This window comes from Notolepis coatsorum, assembly GCF_963971535.1.
Source record: "Notolepis coatsorum genome assembly, chromosome: 5".
Lineage (NCBI taxonomy): Eukaryota > Metazoa > Chordata > Actinopteri > Aulopiformes > Paralepididae > Notolepis > Notolepis coatsorum.
In genome coordinates, this window is record NC_140169.1 from 100261017 (window position 1) to 100282111 (window position 21095).

The 21095-nt window shown below is 41.0% G+C and overlaps 1 protein-coding gene across 1 annotated transcript in view; it reads right to left on the bottom strand.

The window, feature by feature from the left end:
- The window catches only part of lama2 (laminin, alpha 2), a 384202-nt gene that overhangs the window by 79151 nt on the left and 283956 nt on the right, over window positions 1–21095 (bottom strand). Inside the window, 4 exon segments of the mRNA XM_084314199.1 lie at window positions 14415–14526; window positions 15904–16002; window positions 17132–17274; window positions 19778–19971. Coding sequence (XP_084170325.1) covers window positions 14415–14526; window positions 15904–16002; window positions 17132–17274; window positions 19778–19971 — 548 coding nt within the window.

Consider the following 21095-nt stretch of genomic DNA (forward strand, 5'->3'; position numbering starts at 1 on the left):
AAAGCACAGTCTCGACGGAGCGATCAGAAAGGCAGCCATCAGTGCAGCGCCAGTTACGTTTTCATGAATGTAATTTTTTTTATTATGCATTATGTTGTTATTTCAGTTGACACCATGTATTTTGACATGTCCCTCGTGGCATTTCATGAAAATGTATTTGGGATATGACCAAGAAAATGTGTAAAAAGTCCATACTTTTTTCCATGAACATACACATCCAGCTGTGCTGTTAATGCTGGTAATGATTTATTTCAAAATAAATGAATAATTATTCATTAAAATAACATCATTCAGTCTGTCCCTCAGTAACCCTCAACCCCGTTACACTGATCATTCTCCCCCCCACAAAAATAATGGTTCAATCCATAGAAGCATGTGAAACAGGAAGTGACAACTTTGAAGTCTTTTGGAAAACACAACACCAGGTACAGGCAAGTAGCTACCTCATTGTACTATGTTTTCAGTCATTTATCATGTAATATTATGGTAGTCAAGCATAATTACTCAACACCGTTACTTGAAAAAAATATAGCAAACTATTACTTGTGAATATGATCTTTGTTATTAAAAAAATGTAGATGCTTTCTTAATATCATGCATGCCATGTGCTCTCCTGGTATTCACCACATGTGGAGTAGCAACCATTTTGTGCAAAAAATCACAACCCTGTTACACTCAACCCTGTTACGTTTGAATGTAACGTTTGAATGTAACAGGGTTGTGAGATTGTAACAGGGTTGTGATTTTAACACTGATTTTGAAGTTATACAATAATAGTTAAATTAATTATTGAGCTTTTTCAACATGCTTATGCCACATACATATTAATTGTAATGTGCATGTTGCTGTGTGTGCTCACACGTTACCCTTAGACTCAACCCTGTTACAGCTACATGTTTATTAATTATTTCTTTAAGTTTATGAAAAACAAATTCAACTTTTGAATAATTTTGTCTGAAACGTTTAGAGCAAACATAAGAAAATCTGAGGTCAAATCACATTTCTGATGAAAAAGCTTGCGGCCGCTGTCAAAAAAAGGTAATTTTTAGACAAGCAATTATAGAAATGGTGTGAAGGACATCTAATTATTGTAGAAATGTTGACTTTAGCACAAATACATGTTTTAATCTTATTCAGAGAGCTTCCAGAGTGTCCGTAACGGGGTTGAAGAATAATGGTGTCCATATCATACAATAATGACCAAAAATAATAGAGATTTCATGCCTGAGATGGGAAAATATATTTTTCTGGAAGTTAAATATGTCATTCATCTTGAGGGGTGTTCAGAAAAGTAATACCTCTTGGTAAAAAAAAAATCCCAAAGTCCAAATGGGACTGGATTGGTGGAATGACTCCTTTACAGAGAGGATTGGCTGTACGTCAGCTGACAAATGAAAGCGTGCCTCTCAATCACTGTTCTGTGTAAATATGCGTGCCAAGATTTCCGAGAAGGGTGAGTTCACCAGCTAAGGTCAACAGTCTATGTGATTGTTGCATGCTCAAATGATTGGATCTAATCCTCAGAAATCATCTTTCAATGCATTCTTAATGAATGAGAGACCGGACATAGAGGACTGGTAACTGCATAGGTACAGCGCGCTGAACATATTTTCTGATAATAACGAGCATATTAGAGTATTCAAATATCTGTGTCCATTGCCTTATCCCTGCTTTCCTGAATTAATATTCACATTCAGACAGAGAGAAAGATAGAGAGGGGGGAGAGAGAGAGAAAGAAAGAAAGAGTGAGAGGGGGGGGGGGCAGAGGGAGAGAGATGGAGGAGAGAAGGACTCTACTGATCAATACACATAGTTGTAATAAACTGCGCGACTCGCGAGAGAAGTTGTCACACAGCTGTCAGGGCTGAAGAGCTAGTTTGCTTCTAGAATTGAAGGTCCGCTCTGCTCTATGTCTATTATGAAATGACAATTGCGCATTGACACGGCCACTACGCAAAGCCATTACTCGCACACTGTGCTCCTAAATGATTTTTCCAGTTCGCACATATCTATTTTTAGGGGCAAATGCGAGTGAAATAGTCGCACTGTAGAGCCCTGGTGTGGTTACATCATTGCTACTTTAGAGATGCTCTACCGGTCACAAGGTAGTCAAAATCCATACCATAGCGCAAATTCATAACGGTCTACTTTCTATACCGTTTATACCGTCCACCCCTAGCTTGACCCCATTGACTTTGCATTGGTTTGTGGCTAACTATCTGGAAACGGCAAAGACATTTTTTTTTACCTGTTAAGCTGTAGCCCTATTTTCAGAAATGTTGCCTAAAGGTACAGTACATGCCCAAGTAAATGGAAGATTGCTCCACTTCTACAAGGCAATTTGCATGTTCTAGGAACATCTATGGACCTGGGGGAATGTATTCCCAGTGTCAGAAATATTGTGTCTGTTACTAGGCTTGAGTAAATTGTGATGAAACAAAATATAAATTATGATTTATTTTTTGCATCTTTGCCGGTGAATAACACCATGTTACAATTGTGCAACATCAAGTGTACAAGAAATCTAAGTAAATTAATAAGGGGAAGATGATTAAACAGAAGGATTTGTAGATACAGTAATAAATTATAATCCATTTGAATTATACATTCAAAATTGTTTTATGAACTATAAATGACCTTAAGCTGTAGCCCTATTTTCAGAAATTTCGCCTAAAGGTACATGCCTAAGTAAATGGAAGATTGTTCCACTTCTACAAGGTCAATTTGCATGTTCTTGGTATCTATGAACATCTAGGGACCTGGGGGTATGTAGGCTTGAGTAAATTGTAATGAAAAAAAGGAGAATATAAATTATGATTTTTTCTTTCATCTGTGCCAGTGAATAACACCATGAAAACATTGAGGTTCTTTTGATTTCGCTCACTGAGCTCATTCACCACCTTCTTGAGATAAAAAAATCTAAGCAAATTAATAAAGGGAAGATGATTAAACAGAAGGATTTGTAGATACAGTAATAAATGATAATCCATTTTAATTATAAATTCATATTTGACCTTGAACTTTACCTTGACCTTATTATGGCCAAATCATACATCTATGGATAGGGAAAAGGCTCCTATTTCCAATGGCAGTGTTAAATCTGGATATAGTCATTTCCTCACGGTTTTACGATAAAAGAGATATACTTAGAATTTTTTCGCTAAATTCTTATTTTCGGTCAATCGTATAAAACATCGGTAAAAATGAAAATATACACTTTGACTGCTGTTTTGATAGGGTTAAGGTCTTTAGTCTGGGCTACATTTGGGGGGAAAAACACAACTTCTTAACATCATGTGGGCCCTCATGAGGACGATTTGCGACCAAGAGTGACCTTCTGAAATGCCTGGAGGACCTATCTCCAGCTCAGACTAAAGCCCCTGATGCTACCTGTGTAGTTCTTGATGGAGCTGCCATGATTCAGATGATGAAGCCAGCAGGTGCCAAGACATTTGATGAATATGCCCAGCAGGTTTTCATTCCATATATCTATTCTCAGCTGTGTCACGTGTGGACCTTGTCTGGGATACTTACAAGGATGACTCCCTGAAAGGCACAGCAAGAGCCAAGCGTGGAAAGGGTGTAAGGAGACATGTGGTTGGGAAGGCTGCCATACCAGGAAACTGGCAGAACTTTCTGCGGGTTGACAGTAACAAGACAGAACTATTCAGCTTCCTATCCAAGGTCCTCCTTCAGGTATTCAGTGAGGAAGACAAGGAGGTTGTCCTCACTGATGGGGTGGGGGTGCTCAGCACACAGCCACTGCAGGATCTCCACACCCTGGCCCCATGCAGCCATGAAGAAGCAGATAGTTGAATGCTACTGCATGTATCACACGCTGCACTGCATGGCCACCACCAATTGCTTATTCGCACTGTTGACACTGATGTTGTGGTCTTGGCTGTGTTTGCCATAACACAACTACCAGCTGGATGTGAACTGTGGCTAGCATTCGGAACTGGCATGAGCTTTCGCTACTTGGCAGCCCACCAAATAGCTGCGTGCCTCGGACCAGAGATTTCATGTGCCCTTCCAATGTTCCATGCTTTGACAGGCTGTGACACTGTATCCAGTTTTTCTGGACACCGAAAGAAGGCAGCATGGTCAACATGGAAGTCACTGCCGGACCTGACAGATGCACTACTGATGCTGGCAAATGGACCAAAGGAGATCCCAGATTATGCAATGAACATTATTGAGAGGTTTGTCATACTTCTATTTGACAGAACCTGCACCTGCACCAAGGTGGACCAGGCAAGAAGGAAACTATTTCCACGTAAAAGCTTGGCACAGAAAATCCCGCCTACCCAAGCTGCTCTGGTGGAGCACGTCAAGAGAGCAGTCTACCAGGGTGGTTACATCTGGGGGAAGACACTGCTTCCAGACCCTGTGCTGCCATCACCAATTGACTGGGGGTGAAGACAGAAGGAATGTATGAGCCCCACTGGACGACAATGCCACAAGCATCACAATCGTGCCATGAGCTGATCTCTTGTGGCTGCAAGAGTGGTTGCAAAAAGCGCTGCAGGTACTTTTGAAACAGCACTGTGCAATACTACACATACTGTAGACCTCAGTATATTTTTACTGTATTTATTTACTGTATATTTTATTCCATTTTTATTCTATTTTATTCTACTCTTATCTTAGGCAATTTGATTTGGTTTGTTATTCTTATTTGTGACCTGTTCTGTCTAAATGTTTAATGTTGAGCGATTTGCTGTGTCAAATTTCCCTCAGGATAATAAAAGTATTTCTATTCTATTCTATTTTATTCTATAGGTGCAAGAAGGCTGCACTTCAGTGCACAGGCCTCTGCTTCTGTGATGGAGAATGTGCGAGTTGAACCCTGTGGAACCATTCTTCGCTACAGTTTAATCAGGCAATAGGCCCATCACCATTTTGTGGGGGCGGGGTTAAAAAGGAAAATGTTTGTAGGAAAATAACGGTTATAAAAACAAAATTAATAAAACATGTTCTTCACTTTAAGTTATATGTAAATACTATTTGTGGTGTTAAAAATGTGGAAACAATAGCTTTGGTGGCCAAAGTGTTCTATGCCAGTAATCTCTGGCAGCCATTTTTTGGAAATGGTTACCATGGTCACCAGCATGCCAATATGCAATGCCCCAATATCCATATCTTTTCTAAATATATTAAGCTAAATATGTACCAAATTTGGTGCTTTTATCACAAATTGAACGATAGGTTAGCTATGCCGCCCCACTACTCTGTGTTATCATTGGAACTCATTCTGAGACCCCGAGAGTGCAATGACGACCGAATCCTGCTAGGTGACCCTTTGAAACCTTATTTCACACTGTGTGTTACATTTTATATGGTCTGGGCGGAGAATTTGGACCCAGGCAAGTGAAACGCTTCATCTGAGCACCTTGGAATGCGTTCAGCACACTTGATGCATATTTTGTGCCATTTCATGTCAGGGACCCGATGGACATCAATACTGGAAATCGCAATCAGACAATTGGAATATTCTTTTTGCAATACCTCCTATCAAAGGTAAGGACTATATGACATCAATCCTACTTTGATCCTACAATGATTTCACATCGATCGCAACGATCAATGTATGTACTATTCAAAACGTATGCCGTTGCTGACGATCAGAGCATCACAAAACACCCCCCCCCCCACCCATTTCTTGCCTTCATGATGAAACATAATACCTATTATATAATTTTGATTTGGAAATAATATCATGTCCAGGTGAGAGACGCGAAAGACTTTTGGAAAATGCACACAGCGCTCCATAACTCAGCTTCCAGGAATTAGCCCGGATCACTCTGAAACTATGATACAATATTCACCACGGGATAACATGTAAACATATACATGATTTTTTATTTTTTTTTTATTACATATTGGACAAATAGTGTCTGTCAAATGAGCCAGACTATTTTCTCCACATTCCATGCTCTAGAAATGAGTTTTTTTTTTACAGATTGTACAGCACTGGTTGGGTGTGTGTGTGTTTGCTAAGTGTTGCATCTCCCTCATTGGAAATGTAAACATGATGATTAGGAGGCATCAGTTCTCAAACCCATCACACTAATCAACAGCTGTGTGTGTGTGGTTGTGTGTGTGCGTGTGTGTGTGTGTGTGTGTGTCAATGTTTGGGTGTGTGTTGTTTATGCACAGGTAACGTGATTAAAGCAACCTAAACCGTCCTACTAATTAACAGATGTGATGTCTGCGGATGACTGTGTGTCTGTCTGTGTGTCTGTGTGTCTGTCTGTGTGTCTGTGTGTCTGTCTGTCTGTCTGTCTGTCTGTCTGTCTGTCTGTCTGTCTGTCTGTCTGTCTCTGTCTCTGTCTCTCTCTCTCTCTCTCTCTCTCTCTCTCTCTCTCTCTCTCTCTCTCTCTCTCTCTCTCTGCGTGTGTGAAGGCCACTAATTAACTCTAATTACTACTCTCAATCATCCAGCCAGCCACACGCACGCACGCACACGCACACGCACACGCACACACACACACACACACACACACACACACACACACACACACACACACACACACACACACACACACTCGCGCACGCACGCACGCAAACACACTCCACATCCTCCAGTTATTAGGCAGACAGCCAGTAGGAGCAACAACTATGAGGAGACACCTTCATGACAACTCTCCTCTTCTCAACAACTCTTTTTTCTTATCTTTTTTTAATAATTAGATAAATGGTTTTTCTGTTTGTTCAGACCAGAGATGCACCACATTGTGTTTTTACCAGAATTAAGGAGGCTGACATGTTGAATTAACAGTTTGAGTGCCAGCCATTAACATGGGAAACATGGTTAAATGCCAGGACCCACTTCAATGATAGCGCTCTAAACGCATAATCTCTGTTTTAAATTATGTGTCTAATCTGCCTGTCGTTTATCAATGACTTGTTTGCAGTCAACATTGTCGAAACGGATTGTTTTTTAATCGGTTCATAGCATTTTGAAAAGACCTCGTTTTTCAGGAAAATATATAGATTCCGTGATAAAAAGGCATTTACTGGAATATTCTAGCATACACAAAAACGTTGACATTTTTCTGCCTATTTATGAATAGTTTTCAAATAAACGCTAGATTATTGATAGTATATGTGTATTTATGCACGCTATAGAGGCGGGCTGAAAAATCGATTCTCTCATTTCCTCATCAGCAATCACAGCCACACACACACACACTCATAGGGCAAACGGTGATATCTCTGTGAAAACAGCTCTGATTATCCTAAGGGCTTGTGTCCATAGCCGACGTTTTATGAGTTGTCAGCTCCCTTCTGTCATTAATTTCTATGCTGGAGAAGTGTCAGGTGCGCTCCTCTTCCCAGCGACGCGCCTCGCGTTTTATGAGCTCTGGGCAGCAGCGTTTTTGGCGGAGCGCTCCCAGCTCATAAAGTTGAAACTAGTTCAACTTTTTTGGAAAGGAGCGCGCTCATCAATGTAACTCATCGAGGAAGGGGCGGAGCCGCGGCTGGCGCGAGCTCTGGGGAGACCCAGAAAAACGCTTGGAGCTTTTTTTTCTTCTTTTTTCAAAGCGGTCCGCCTTGAAAAAAAGGCTTTGAGTGGACACATAGCCTAAGACTGGTAAAATAAATTCCTTACCTGAGATCAGATGTTATCCAAAAAGATTATTCCAATTCCTGATCGCCATTCCAAATATCAATCACGCTTATTGATTACAGTGTTGGGTCCTGTAAATACATAATCCACACGTTTTCCGGGCCGGCGAGCACAATCGATCCTTCAGTTGGCTTGACGGAAAAGTAAAATGAGGAAACTGGCCACCCCCCCTGCATCAGTGTAAAGTAATGGGGTGCAGTTACACAGGGAGAGACGTATCTTCCCAATTGAGCTCAGAGAGACTCTGCAGCACTAACCCGAGGCTCGATTGATGAAATATGAATTCAAATCGCCAATAAAAAAAAAAGACAAACAAACGCTATATAGCGTCGGGGGCACTCAAAGGTCGGCATGAACTAACGACAAAACGCGTCCGTGGCACTCAATGTGTTAAGGAACCTGACATGTTGAATTAAGGAAGCTGACATGTTGAATTAAGGAGGCTGACATGTTGAATGAAGGAGGCTGACATGTTGAATTAAAGAGGCTGACATGTTGAATTAAAGAGGCTGACATGTTGAATTAAAGAGGCTGACATGTTGAATTAAGGAGGCTGACATGTTGAATTAAAGAGGCTGACATGTTGAATTAAAGAGGCTGACATGTTGAATTAAAGAGGCTGACATGTTGAATTAAGGAGGCTGACATGTTGAATTAAAGAGGCTGACATGTTGAATTAAAGAGGCTGACATGTTGAATTAAAGAGGCTGACATGTTGAATTAAAGAGGCTGACATGTTGAATTAAAGAGGCTGACATGTTGAATTAAGGAGGCTGACATGTTGAATTAAAGAGGCTGACATGTTGAATTAAGGAGGCCAACATGTTGAATTAAAGAGGCTGACATGTTGAAATAAGGAGGCTGACATGTTGAATTAAAGAGGCTGACATGTTGGCTGGACTGGTCACTCCACAGAGACACTCCACAGAGACAGCCCTCATTGCGGTCACAGAGGCACTTCACTTAGCAAAAGCGAAAGGCCTCTCCTCTGTCCTGATTCTCCTAGATCTATCTGCAGCCTTCGACACAGTCAACCACCAGATCCTCCTCGCGGCCCTCGCAGGAATGGGAGTGGCTGGCTCTGCGCTGACATGGTTGTCATCATACCTCAATGACCGCTCCTACCAAGTGTCATGGAGAGGGACCCTGTCGGCCACCCGCCCCCTGCGGACGGGTGTCCCCCAGGGCTCGGTTTTAGGACCCCTTCTCTTCTCCCTCTACACTAAATCACTGGGTAACATTATCACGTCTCATGGCTTCTCCTACCACTGTTATGCCGACGATACTCAACTCTTCCTCTCCTTCCCTCCCTCAGATATCCACGTCTCTGAGCGGATCTCGGCCTGTCTGTCCGACATCTCCGCCTGGATGACGACCAACCACCTCAAACTGAACCTAAGCAAAACAGAATTGCTCCACCTGCCGGCCAAATCCTCCCCCCTGACCGACCTTTCCATCACAGTCGAGAATGCAGCTGTGACCGCGTCCCCGACCGCCAAGAACCTTGGTGTTGTCCTCGACGACCAGTTGAACTTCTCTGCTCACATCGCAGCGACAACCAGAACCTGCCGATTCCTCCTGAGCAACGTCAGAAGGATACGCCCCTTCCTGACAAAAGAAGCCACCCAACTCCTCGTCCAATCAACAGTCATCTCCCGCCTCGACTACTGCAACGCACTGCTCGCTGGCCTCCCGGCCACTGCCACTAAGCCTCTTCAACTCATTCAGAACGCAGCGGCCCGCCTGATCTCAAACCTACCGAAGTCGGCCCATGTCACCCCACTTCTTAGGGACCTGCACTGGCTCCCCATTGCTGCACGAATCCGCTTCAAGGCCCTCGACCTAGCATACCGTGCGGCAAAGGGAACTGCTCCCGCCTACCTCCGGTCAATGGTCTCTAACTACACACCCTCAAGACCCCTACGCTCTGCATCTTCTGGCCGCCTCAGACCTACTCCTATCCAAGCTCCGGGAGGGTCATCAAAGAGAAGTCGCCTATTCTCAGTCCTTGCCCCACAATGGTGGAATGAACTACCCACCCCAGTTAGGACAGCCGAAACACGTCCAATCTTTCGCCGTCGACTAAAGACGCACTTCTTCAACGATTATCTGAATTAAAAAAAAAAAAAAAAAAAAAAAAAAAATCGAACCCTAACTAACCATACTGTCATGCACTTGTCCTAATAAACTAACCTACACTGTAGCACTCAACACTTTGATGAACATTGTTACTCAGCTGATAGAGTTGTGCTCTTCCTGATGGCTTGTCGTACAGAACTTGTAAGTCGCTTTGGATAAAAGCGTCAGCTAAATGACTAAATGTAAATGTAAATGTAAATGTTGAAATAACATGTCAGCCTCCACTCCGAAAGTGAGAGTATGTTAGGAAGATTTAGTGAAAAGGGCTACCCAAAGCAGTGCCTTAACTCAGCCATGGCCACTGTAAATCAAGTTGAAAGAAAATAACTGTTCCGTAAGAAAGAAAGGAACAGAACACACACCATCAATTATGTCCTTACTTATGATCCATTTAGTTCCGTTATTAAGTCCACAGTCTTGAAACACTGGCACATTCTACCATCAGATAGAACCTTAAATGACCGCTTTCAACACCCTCCGCCTTTCACGCATAAAAGGGCTACTAACCTGAGGGACCGCCTCGTTAAAACTGACTCATATTCAAGGCCAGAGCCTTTTATTTATGGAGCTTCCCATGTAGAGCATGCATATCTTGTAACCACATGGTCAAAACAAACACATTCCACGACTCCCATACTGGGAAGCATTACAAGATCAGATCTCTAATAACGTGCAATTCGACACACATAGTGTATTTATTATTATGCCAGTGTAAAAAATACTATGTTGGACAGACATCTCGCAAATAAAAAATCAGATTGAACGAACACAGAAGAAATATAAAGCGGGCCGACATTAACTCTCCCGTGCCGCGACATTTTAATGAAATGGATCATAAAATCAGTGACCTCAATTGTATAGGTTTAGAGATGGTATATCTTAATAGAAGGCAACCGTGAACAACCCCTTTTGCAGCGGGCATGTGTATGGATTCATCGGCTCCAATCAATGTTTCCATCTGGTATGAACGAAGAGTTTAATTTCGCTCCATTCCTGTAGGTGGAGTCTTAGCCTACTAACCTGCCTACTGTATATAAACACTCAATGACTAAGTGCACTGATTTATGAACGGTCTAAACAACCTGATACTCCCAGTGTGCTACAGTTGATTTCCATACAGACTTTTAAATGTTGTATTGTAATATGTGTATATTTAAGCATTACATCACGCGCAGGAGTGGTTTGTGAAAAATAAACCATGCCTAGGGGTGGTCGTTAGACCCCCCTAGGCATGGTTTATTTTTCACAAATCACGACTGCAAGTGGTGTAATGCTTTTATACAACTGCCACATTCATCCAACCTTATTGCTATACAATAAACACACATTAATCGAAGATTTATTAAAAAAAAACATCCGCCACAAAAAGTAGTTCCCACAACAACAAAAAAGAGAAATTGCCTCCATGTGGAAGCAGCTCGGAAGTGCATCCAACCAACTAACACATCGAACTGTCCTTCAACTAAGACATCCAACCAACTAACACATCCAACTGTCTTTCAACTAAGACATCCAACCAACTAACACATCCAACTGTCTTTCAACTAAGACATCCAACCAACTAACACATCCAACTGTCTTGCAACTAAGACATCCAACCAACTAACACATCCAACTGTCTTTCAACTAAGACATCCAACCAACTAACACATCCAACTTTTCTTTAGTTTTTAATTATGAAGTTAGCGGTTGTTATTGGAATGATTGATTGATAGATTGATTGAAATTTGTATTACCAGATGCAGAATGGGTACAATACAGTACGGCTCAATACACACAATTGTTAAGGGGATGCAGACCTACTTTCTATAGAACTTCATTCTTAGATGCTTCTATAGAAAGTAGGTAAAACAAATTAAAACGTTTTCTTCGCCCTATTTTTTTATTTATTTTTTTAAACCTACTTTAGAGGGCCTAAACTTAACCAGTTGGAAACCAGGCGTACAGTAATAAAATTAGCAATCAATCAATCAATCAATTCAATAGGCCATGCTCACTTAAAACAGCGCAGCACTCAGCTGCTTCTATGTCTCTCAGTCTGACTCTCCTCCGCCGTTGCAGACAGGAGTGTGTGTGTGTGTGTGTGTGTGTGTGTGTGTGTGTGTGTGTGTGTGTGTGTGTGTGTGTGTGTGTGTGCGTGTGTGTGTGCGTGTGTGTGTGTGTGTGTGTGTGTGTGTGTGTGTGTGTGTGTGTGTGTGTGTGGTGTGCCAGACAGTGTGAGAGAGTGAGTTCTGCAGTCAGGGGCAAGGAAGATTTCTTTTTTTTTTTAAATTGCAAATAATCAATCAATCAATCCGCGATTTTTCTTTTGTTCCACAATGACTCATGACCCATAGATTACACAATCCAACATTGTGTAAGAGACTAAGACATTCGCCGTGACAGAATCGGTTATTATTTAGTCGTTATGACGCTATCAACATATCCATTTGTAAAGATTATTGTCCGCCATCTTGTTTTTTTTTAAACTCGCACGCGGAGTGATAGTGATTCGGTTGTGGGCGGGTCCTGGGACCAAGAGCGTGGAATTGTGACAGATACATACGTGTAAATTGACTGTTTCAGCCAATCAGAATCGAGATATTTGCATGCCGTTGTATAATGTTGCATAATATATGTATCTATCCAGGATGGCATCGTTTCTACATCATAGCCTATAGCCATTATGCATTCATGGTCACTGTGATAAGAAGTCTATCTGTCAACCTAGCCTGTGCTAATTACTGATTGGATCCACCTGTCATGATGTCAACCTAGCATGTGCTAATTACTGATTGTTTCTACCTGTCATGTTGTCGATCACAGCCTAGTTCAGGCTTGTTTGTTACAACCATTCTTCATTGCACACTGATGAAGGCCGGACGGTCGAACACGTTGTGTGTGTGTATTAAAATAAAACGATATTCCTTGAGTGCAGTCCCTACCCCTTTTTCTACTTGTGAAATAAGGAGGCTGACATGTTGAATTAAGGAGGCTGACATGTTGAATTAATGAGGCTGACATGTTGAATGAAGGAGGCTGACATGTCGGCATGGCGGAGTAGTGGTTAACACTGTTGCCTACACAGCAAGAAGGTCCTGGGTTCGATTCCCGCTTGGGAACCAGGTGTGGACTACCAAGAAGACAGACTATTAATCTGTATTATCTGTGCTATGCGTTGAGGAGTTAGCCTTAGCCTAGCTCTCGGGACTCCACACAGTAGTATAGTAGTTAGGTTACCCCCCCCCCCCCCCCCCCCACCCAACCCCACCCCACCTACCCAACCTCCTCCAATGTACAGTTTCTACGTCAAATGTATATACCGTAAATCCTCAAATATAGGATGGGTCTTCTATTTACCTCAGCTGCAAAGAGCACCAGGCCTTTATTAGAGAGAGGCTTATATAAGAGGCAGGCCTTAATTTCTAAAAATGACACTCATGGACATAATCCCTTCATTTTCAGACTTTTATTGCATTATTATTATTATTATTATTATTATTATTATTATTATTATTATTATTATTATTATTATTATTATTATTATTATTATTATTATTATTATTATTATTATTATTATTATTATTATTATTATTATTATTATTATTATTATTATTATTATTATTATTATTATTATTATTATTATTATTATTATTATATTTTTTTAATACATACATTGTCTGTCTACATTTATTTAGACTAGCATTGGTATTTAAATATTGAGTGCAGTTGAGTAATTGTGGGATTAACGTAATTCATACACTGAAGTTGGAACTGTCTATAGGTTGCGGGGTCCGGGGACGATTTAGCATGTGGTACCTACCTTCTCGACTTCCTCAGTCGAATCGAGTTGATGACATGCAGGCAATAGCTTTAGCTAACGCTATCATAGCATCATGATCTGTAATGTGTCAACTGGACAACGCCAGCCTCGCCTGCCAATGCCATATAGATAGATAGCGAACGTTAACGTTTGCAAACGAAGTCAACGTCATCCAGCTGACACCACAGATCTAGATATTATGTCTTAGCGTTAGCTAGCGCTAAACGTTAGCTAGCGCCAACCAGAGGGAAACGTTAATGTACGGTAGTCAGTGTAGCGGGAGGCAGCACTTGATTTGCATTGGCAAGAGTTTATCTCATTCTATATCACGGCACGAAAAATTTAAATAAATACTTTTTTTTGCGACCTTATATTGGAGACCGGCCTTTATTTGTCTGCATGCATCAAACCCTCAGCCATTATAAGAGGCCTGTCCTTTATTCGAGTACCCTCCACTATTAGAAGATTTACGGTACTCTTTTTTCTGGACTCTTTTTGTATCACAAACAGTACTGTATTTGCAAATCTGTTATGTCATAAATGTATAGATGTACTGTCTATCTGTATGTCGTGTGTCATATATGTTATGATGAATTGAAAATGGGGGACCCTGATGTAAACAAGACGAAAGTCTTTCTCTGGTCTGCATCCCCTTAACAATTGTATGTATTGAGCTGTACTGTATACTGTACCCATTCTGCAAACTGTTAATAAAGTTTTCAATCAATCAATCAATCAATCAATCAATCAATCAATCAATAAATCAATAAATCAATCAATCAGTAGTATAGACTAGTTAGGTTACCTTTAGCAGACAGTAGTATAGACTAGTTAGGTTACCTTTAGCAGACAGTAGTGTATCCTTGATGAATTGTTGGAGTTCTTCAGCGCGTTGATGAATTCTGTCTGCATCGTCTTCAACCTGTTCACCATCAGCTGACACCTTAGTGGCCTAGAACACGCACACACACACACACACACACACACACACACACACACACACACACACACACACACACACACACACACACACACACACACACACACACACACACACACACACACACACACACACACACACACACACACACACACACACACACACACACACACACACACACACACACACACACACACACACACACACACACACACACACACACACACACAGGTTGTTAGTGTTGGTTTGGCAGGGTGAATCATATATTAACTCCCTGGTGTGCATGCGTGTGTGTGTGTGTGTGTGTGTGTGTGTGTGTGTGTGTGTGTGTGTGTGTGTGTGTGTGTGTGTGTGTGTGTGTGTGTGTGTGTGTGTGTGTGTCTGTCCATCTGTGTTTGTGTTGTACATGATATGATGGTGCTGCTGTCGAGGTGACATGTTGACACATGTCTCCGTACATGTACAGTAGTTCCTTCTACAGTAGTGAGGACTGTTTCTACATGAACCCTTCAGCCTGCTTCACTTTGACTTGGGAATATGTGTGAAATATCTAAATGATAAACAATTAAAATGTAAAGTTTAGGGCAGTCAATCGATAATTTATTTTAACACGTTCATTGTATGATAGGCTCATGTTAATACTGATTAACACAAATTGTATCGATTAGTTATAGACTAGGTATAGACTACTTAAATTAAATTAGTCTGACTAACCTAACTAATCTAACTAATCTACCTAATATAACTAACCTAACTAATCTAATTAATCAAACTAATCTGCCTAATCTGTCTAACCTAACTAATCTAATTAATCTAACTAATCTGCCTAACCTAACTAATCTAACTAATCTGACTTTTCAGCAACAAAGTGAATTGAGTAGTTTTTACTTTCAACCTGCCATCTGCTCCAGATAGTTCCATGGATTAAACCACCACAGTAATATAATATGATATGTGACATCATCCAGTGGATTACACCAACACACTAATATAATATAATCTGTGACATCGTGTGACATCATTCAGTGGATTACACCAACACACTAATATAATATGATATGTGACATCATCCAGTGGATTACACCAACACACTAATATAATATGATATGTGACATCATCCAGTGGATTACACCAACACACTAATATAATATGATATGTGACATCATCCAGTGGATTACACCAACACACTAATATAATATGATATGTGACATCATCCAGTGGATTACACCAACACACTAATATAATATAATCTGTGACATCGTGTGACATCATCCAGTGGATTACACCAACACACTAATATAATATGATATGTGACATCATCCAGTGGATTACACCAACACACTAATATAATATAATCTGTGACATTGTGTGACATCATGTGACAGGTACCCTGCTGTGAAGCTGATCCATCTCCGTGACCAGGGAGCCCAGGTTGGAGTCCGCCAGCTGGAGGAGTCGCTCTGGAGCCTTCTGAGGAGACAGCATGTGCTGGAGAGAGAGAAGAGGGAGAGAGACACGTATGAAGGGAAAGAGAGAAAGAGTATGGTGTGTTGGTATGAAGACATGCTAGTGGTTTCAACAGTAGGATACAGTAGTTGGTATGGAGTTATGCTAGTGGTTTCAACAGTAGGATAGTTGGTATGGAGTTATGTTAGTGGTGTCAATAATAAGATAGTTGGTATGGAGTTATGTTAGTGGTGTCAATAATAAGATAGTTGGTATGAAAACATGCTAGTGGTCTCAACAGTAGGATAGTTGACATTATCAAAAACCACACCATTTCTAAATGTGACCTATTCAATATGTATAGGTTACAGAGCATTCATAGCAGTCTATTTCATATTCCTTGTTAAGATATACTGTACTTATATTTGCTATATTTTTTGTTTTTGTTTTGTTTATATTTGTTGCTGTTCGTGCTGCCTAGAGTGAAGCTGCGTCTGTCTCGCTCAGTTCCTGTCTTTCTATTAACTTAAAGGAAAACTCCAACATTTTGGGAAATTAGCTTATTTGCCATCTACCCTGGAGTTAGACAAGAAGATACATACCTTTTTCTTCTCTGTGCATGCAGTAGGAGTAGGAAGACGTTGGGAACTAGGCTAATGGAGGAACCTACTTCCAGTGACTGACGCTAAGCTAGGCTAACGGTGCGCGTCTTCCTACTCCTACTGCATGCACAGAGAAGAAAAAGGTATGTATCTTAACACTCCAACATTTTGGGAACCCTGGAGTTAGACAAGAAGATGCATACCTTTTTCTTCTGCATGCAGTAGGAGTAGGAAGACGTTTGGAACTAGGCTAATGGAGGAACCTACTTCCAGTGACTGACGCTAAGCTAGGCTAACGGTGCGTGTCTTCCTACTCCTACTGCATGCACATGAGAAGAAAAAGGGTATGTATCTTCTTGTCTAACTCCAGGTTAGATGCCAAATAAGCTAATTTCCCAAAATGTTGGAGTTTTCCTTTAACCTCTAAATGTCCTCATTTATGAACATTCTGTAACAATCTGTAACGTTCTGTAACGTTCTGTAATGTTCTGTAATGTTCTATAATGTTGTGTAACATTCTGTAACATTTTGTAATGTTCTGTAACATGCTGTGCACATGAGTCATTCACCTTTAATTCCTCTGTCATGTTCTCAAAGCGATATAACACCTTATAGGGAGGGGGAAGGGGCGTGGTCAGGGTGACATCAGTGATGATGCGATAGAGGCGGTCCATATCGCTGATCAACAACCCGGAGCAGACGTCATCGCAGGCTGGAGAACACACACACACACACACACAAATACACACACACACACACACACACACACACACACACACACACACACACACACACACACACACACACACACACACACACACACACACACACACACACACACACACACACACACACACACACACACACACACACACAGGTTGTTAGTGTTGGTTTGGCAGGGTGAATCATATATTAACTTAATTAAGTTTAAGAAACACTGCTAACAGTATCTCTGTGTATGTGGGGGGAGGATTTATGTATTCTGTGGTGAATTTCACACATGAACAACCATGCCTTTCAAAGACACACACACACAAACACATGCACACACATTTACACATGCAACCAAACACACTTTCACAAACACGCCATGCAAGGTGTTTCAGTCAAGGGGATAATTCCTTCATGCCAATCACTGCAAATACTCACTCACACACACACACACACACACACACACACACACACACACACACACACACACACACACACACACACACACACACACACACACACACACACACACACACACACACACACACACACTACAAATACACACACACAGCCTAATAGAACAGTGCAGCAGGCAGCTCTGTCAAATTAGGTGTACATTACATCTGAATGAAGCTGACATTACTTGAAATTGTTTCCTAAATGACCCTCATCATCGCATCTAGTAACCCATGGCAACAAGCTCCACCCCCTCACTTGTGTGTGAGAGTGTGTGTGTGTGTGTGTGTGTGTTTCTACTGATAATTAAGCAATAATACACGAGAACCCGTGGTATGTCATGAATATTGCCACCCGCAGCCACGAGAGCAAAGCTCGAGTGGTATAGGCATCACAGAGTGGCAATATTCATGACATACCACGGGTTCTCGTGTATTATTGCTTTTATACAGCAAGTTGCACCGTCTGGGAAAATATAGGATGAATACAGACAATTCTGGGTCTTTTATATCGATTTCAGTGAACTTGGCGTAGAAAAATAGTTCCTAAGATGTCTCGTTGGTATGGAATTTCAAATGGAGTAGGCTATCAACCAGCTTGGCAACGAATGACATATTAGTTTAATTTAACATACCCGTTAACTATAAACGAGTGGATAGATATAGAGGACAGTATTCATAAAAATAGCATTATTATTAGACATGCCAATCAAGGGCGGATTTAGGATTGTAGGAGATCCGGGGCTTAGCCCAGATAGGTTTTTTTTTTGGTTTGACACCACAACCTTTAACTTACACCACCACCTTAAAGCAGACAAAAGGCACTAGAGAACACTTAAATTCACACCCTTTAATTAATGAAGCAAACTATAATAATTTATAATAATAATAATAATAATAATAATAATAATAATAATAATAATAATAATAATAATAATAATAATAATAATAATAATACACTGTTTGTATAGCACATTTCATACAAGAATTGCAGCTCAAAGTGCTTCACAGCAGTACAAAAAGACAGGCATAAAATGAGCACAACATTGGCAGATCAAGAGCAATGCATAAAGTGCAGACATAAAGCATAAAATAGATAGCAGTAAAATAGACAAAGTCAAGGTAAGACATAGAACATTAAATCACATCGTTTTTCATATTAGGATCTAAGATCTAGGGTTAACTCGCCGAACGTTGAGCGCCAGGACCCCCGAAAACCAGAGTATAGTCGGGTTTTCATCGTTGTTTCTTTTATTCGATATTTCCATTCATAAAGACATGCCGGCAGCCTGTGTTATCACTGGGGATGGGTCTGAGATCTCAAAAGCTATGTTTCTAAGGTGGAAGAATTATGTTTTTGTCATCTTGTTGATTGTGATTTAAAGCTTAGGTCTGAGTCTACCATAACACCAAGACTTAACTCACTCAAATACAGTTAGCAGCTGGATAGACTACTGATGGAAATTAGCTTCTGCTAAATTATGGTGCAAACATATTTTCATGTAACAACAATTTTTTTTTTTTTTTTTTTTACTTTTTTTAAATAGATTCGGGGCTTTTCAGAAAACATTCAGGGCTTGAGCCCAAGTAGCCACCCCCTAGCCCCGCCCCTGATGCCAATCCAACGAAAGATGAGAAAAGCCGCAATTAAACCACAAAGTCGACGGCCTGGGCATTGAACTGCCCCAACTCCCGGAACTGTCCGAGGTGTGATTACTTTTTCCGACTTTCACTTGCATTAGACTCATCTATATCTATCCACTCGTTTACAGTTAAGGGGTACGTTAAATCAAACCTAACGTTGTCTGCGGAGTAGGTCATGTTGACCGTTTCCGTTTGATGAATGGCAGTTGAAACTGTCTACAACATTCTAAAGCCAGTGCAGTGGTATATTCATGGTGATTTAACTGTGAGTGTATCATGAATACTCACGGTTTGGAACGCTCTTGACCAATCACAATGCATGGTCGGACCTACCTGTTGTATAATATATAGAGACCAACAGAGAGAGAGAAACATAGGAGATGACTGTGTGTGTGTTAGTCTTACAGGTAATGCCGGCTGGGCCACACACATGCCTCTCCATGCACTGGTCACATGACCTCCCTGTAGCCCCGCCCCTGCAACGGCATTGGCCCGTCACTGGATCACAGGGTTCAGACCATGCCCCCCAGAGGGAACACTTACACTCCTCACAGTGCCCGCCAGGCATCCGTGGGTTACCATGGTAACCACTAGCACACCTGTGGGGGGGGGGGGGGGGGAGATTCTTAATACACTTTGTCAGACAAGAAGACTGATATCAGTTTCATTTCTGTGTCTAGTAGCCACACAGAGAGGTCCAGGCGCTATGCTAGCCTAGCTTAGCACAAAGTCTGGGCGCAATAGGGAGCAGTTAGCCTAGCTCCATCAAATAACTCCTCAAAACTGATGTACAGAGATGAAATCATATCAATCTATGAAATTATATAAATCTGAGAAGATGGCAAATAACTATTTATTTCCTTTAAAGGGGAACTATCTTATAAATGGCCTTTTTGAGTGTTTAGCATTGTTTCCTAGCTATGTGAACTTATATTAATATGATCTATGTCTCAAAATTCTCATATTGGCGCATTCTTCCAATTCTCCTCTCACAATATTCACCCTCACTGAACTGAGTCATTTGAAAATGTGCCTATATGTGATGTCACATAGTCACTGCTGCATGTTAATGTTCAGGCGAACACGACGCTCCGCAGTGGTTTAGGTGGCACCTGCAGCTGCGGCTGCAAAACAGCTCGAAATCTTGAGGTAGAAAAATGCTGTTTTTGAGGACTTGATTAGAAATACAAAACAATGAATAAAAAAAAATATATATATTACAGAGGTGTTCCATAGACTCACAGGAATTGTGTAAAAGTGCCCAAATAGTGAAAGAAATAGTAAAATAGTTCCCCTTTAACCTCTTAAGCCCAATCAGCCCGGTATAAGATTTATTTCACTTCACAAATAGATTAATACAGTCTGTATTAAGATGTTGCATTCTTTTCAAATGTAACCAAGAGTAAAGACCCGAACCCTATCAAAACAGCAGTCAACGTGTATATTTTCAGCACTACGTTTGTTTACCAATGGTTTTAAGTGTTATTAGCTAAATATGAGCTCGTAAAAATTGTGTAATGTAAGTAATGTAGTCCTAAGAAAGAGGATACCTAGGGCTGTCGAAATTTCATAAAACTACACTACCCAGCTCCCATCAGCTGCAGTCAAAGCTGCAGCCGCCTGACGTGAAAAAAAATATTAATGTGAAAATCGTGATTATATCGGGTCGATATAACGGGTCGAACAAACCCTCAACGCTATTGCCATAAAATACAACATATTG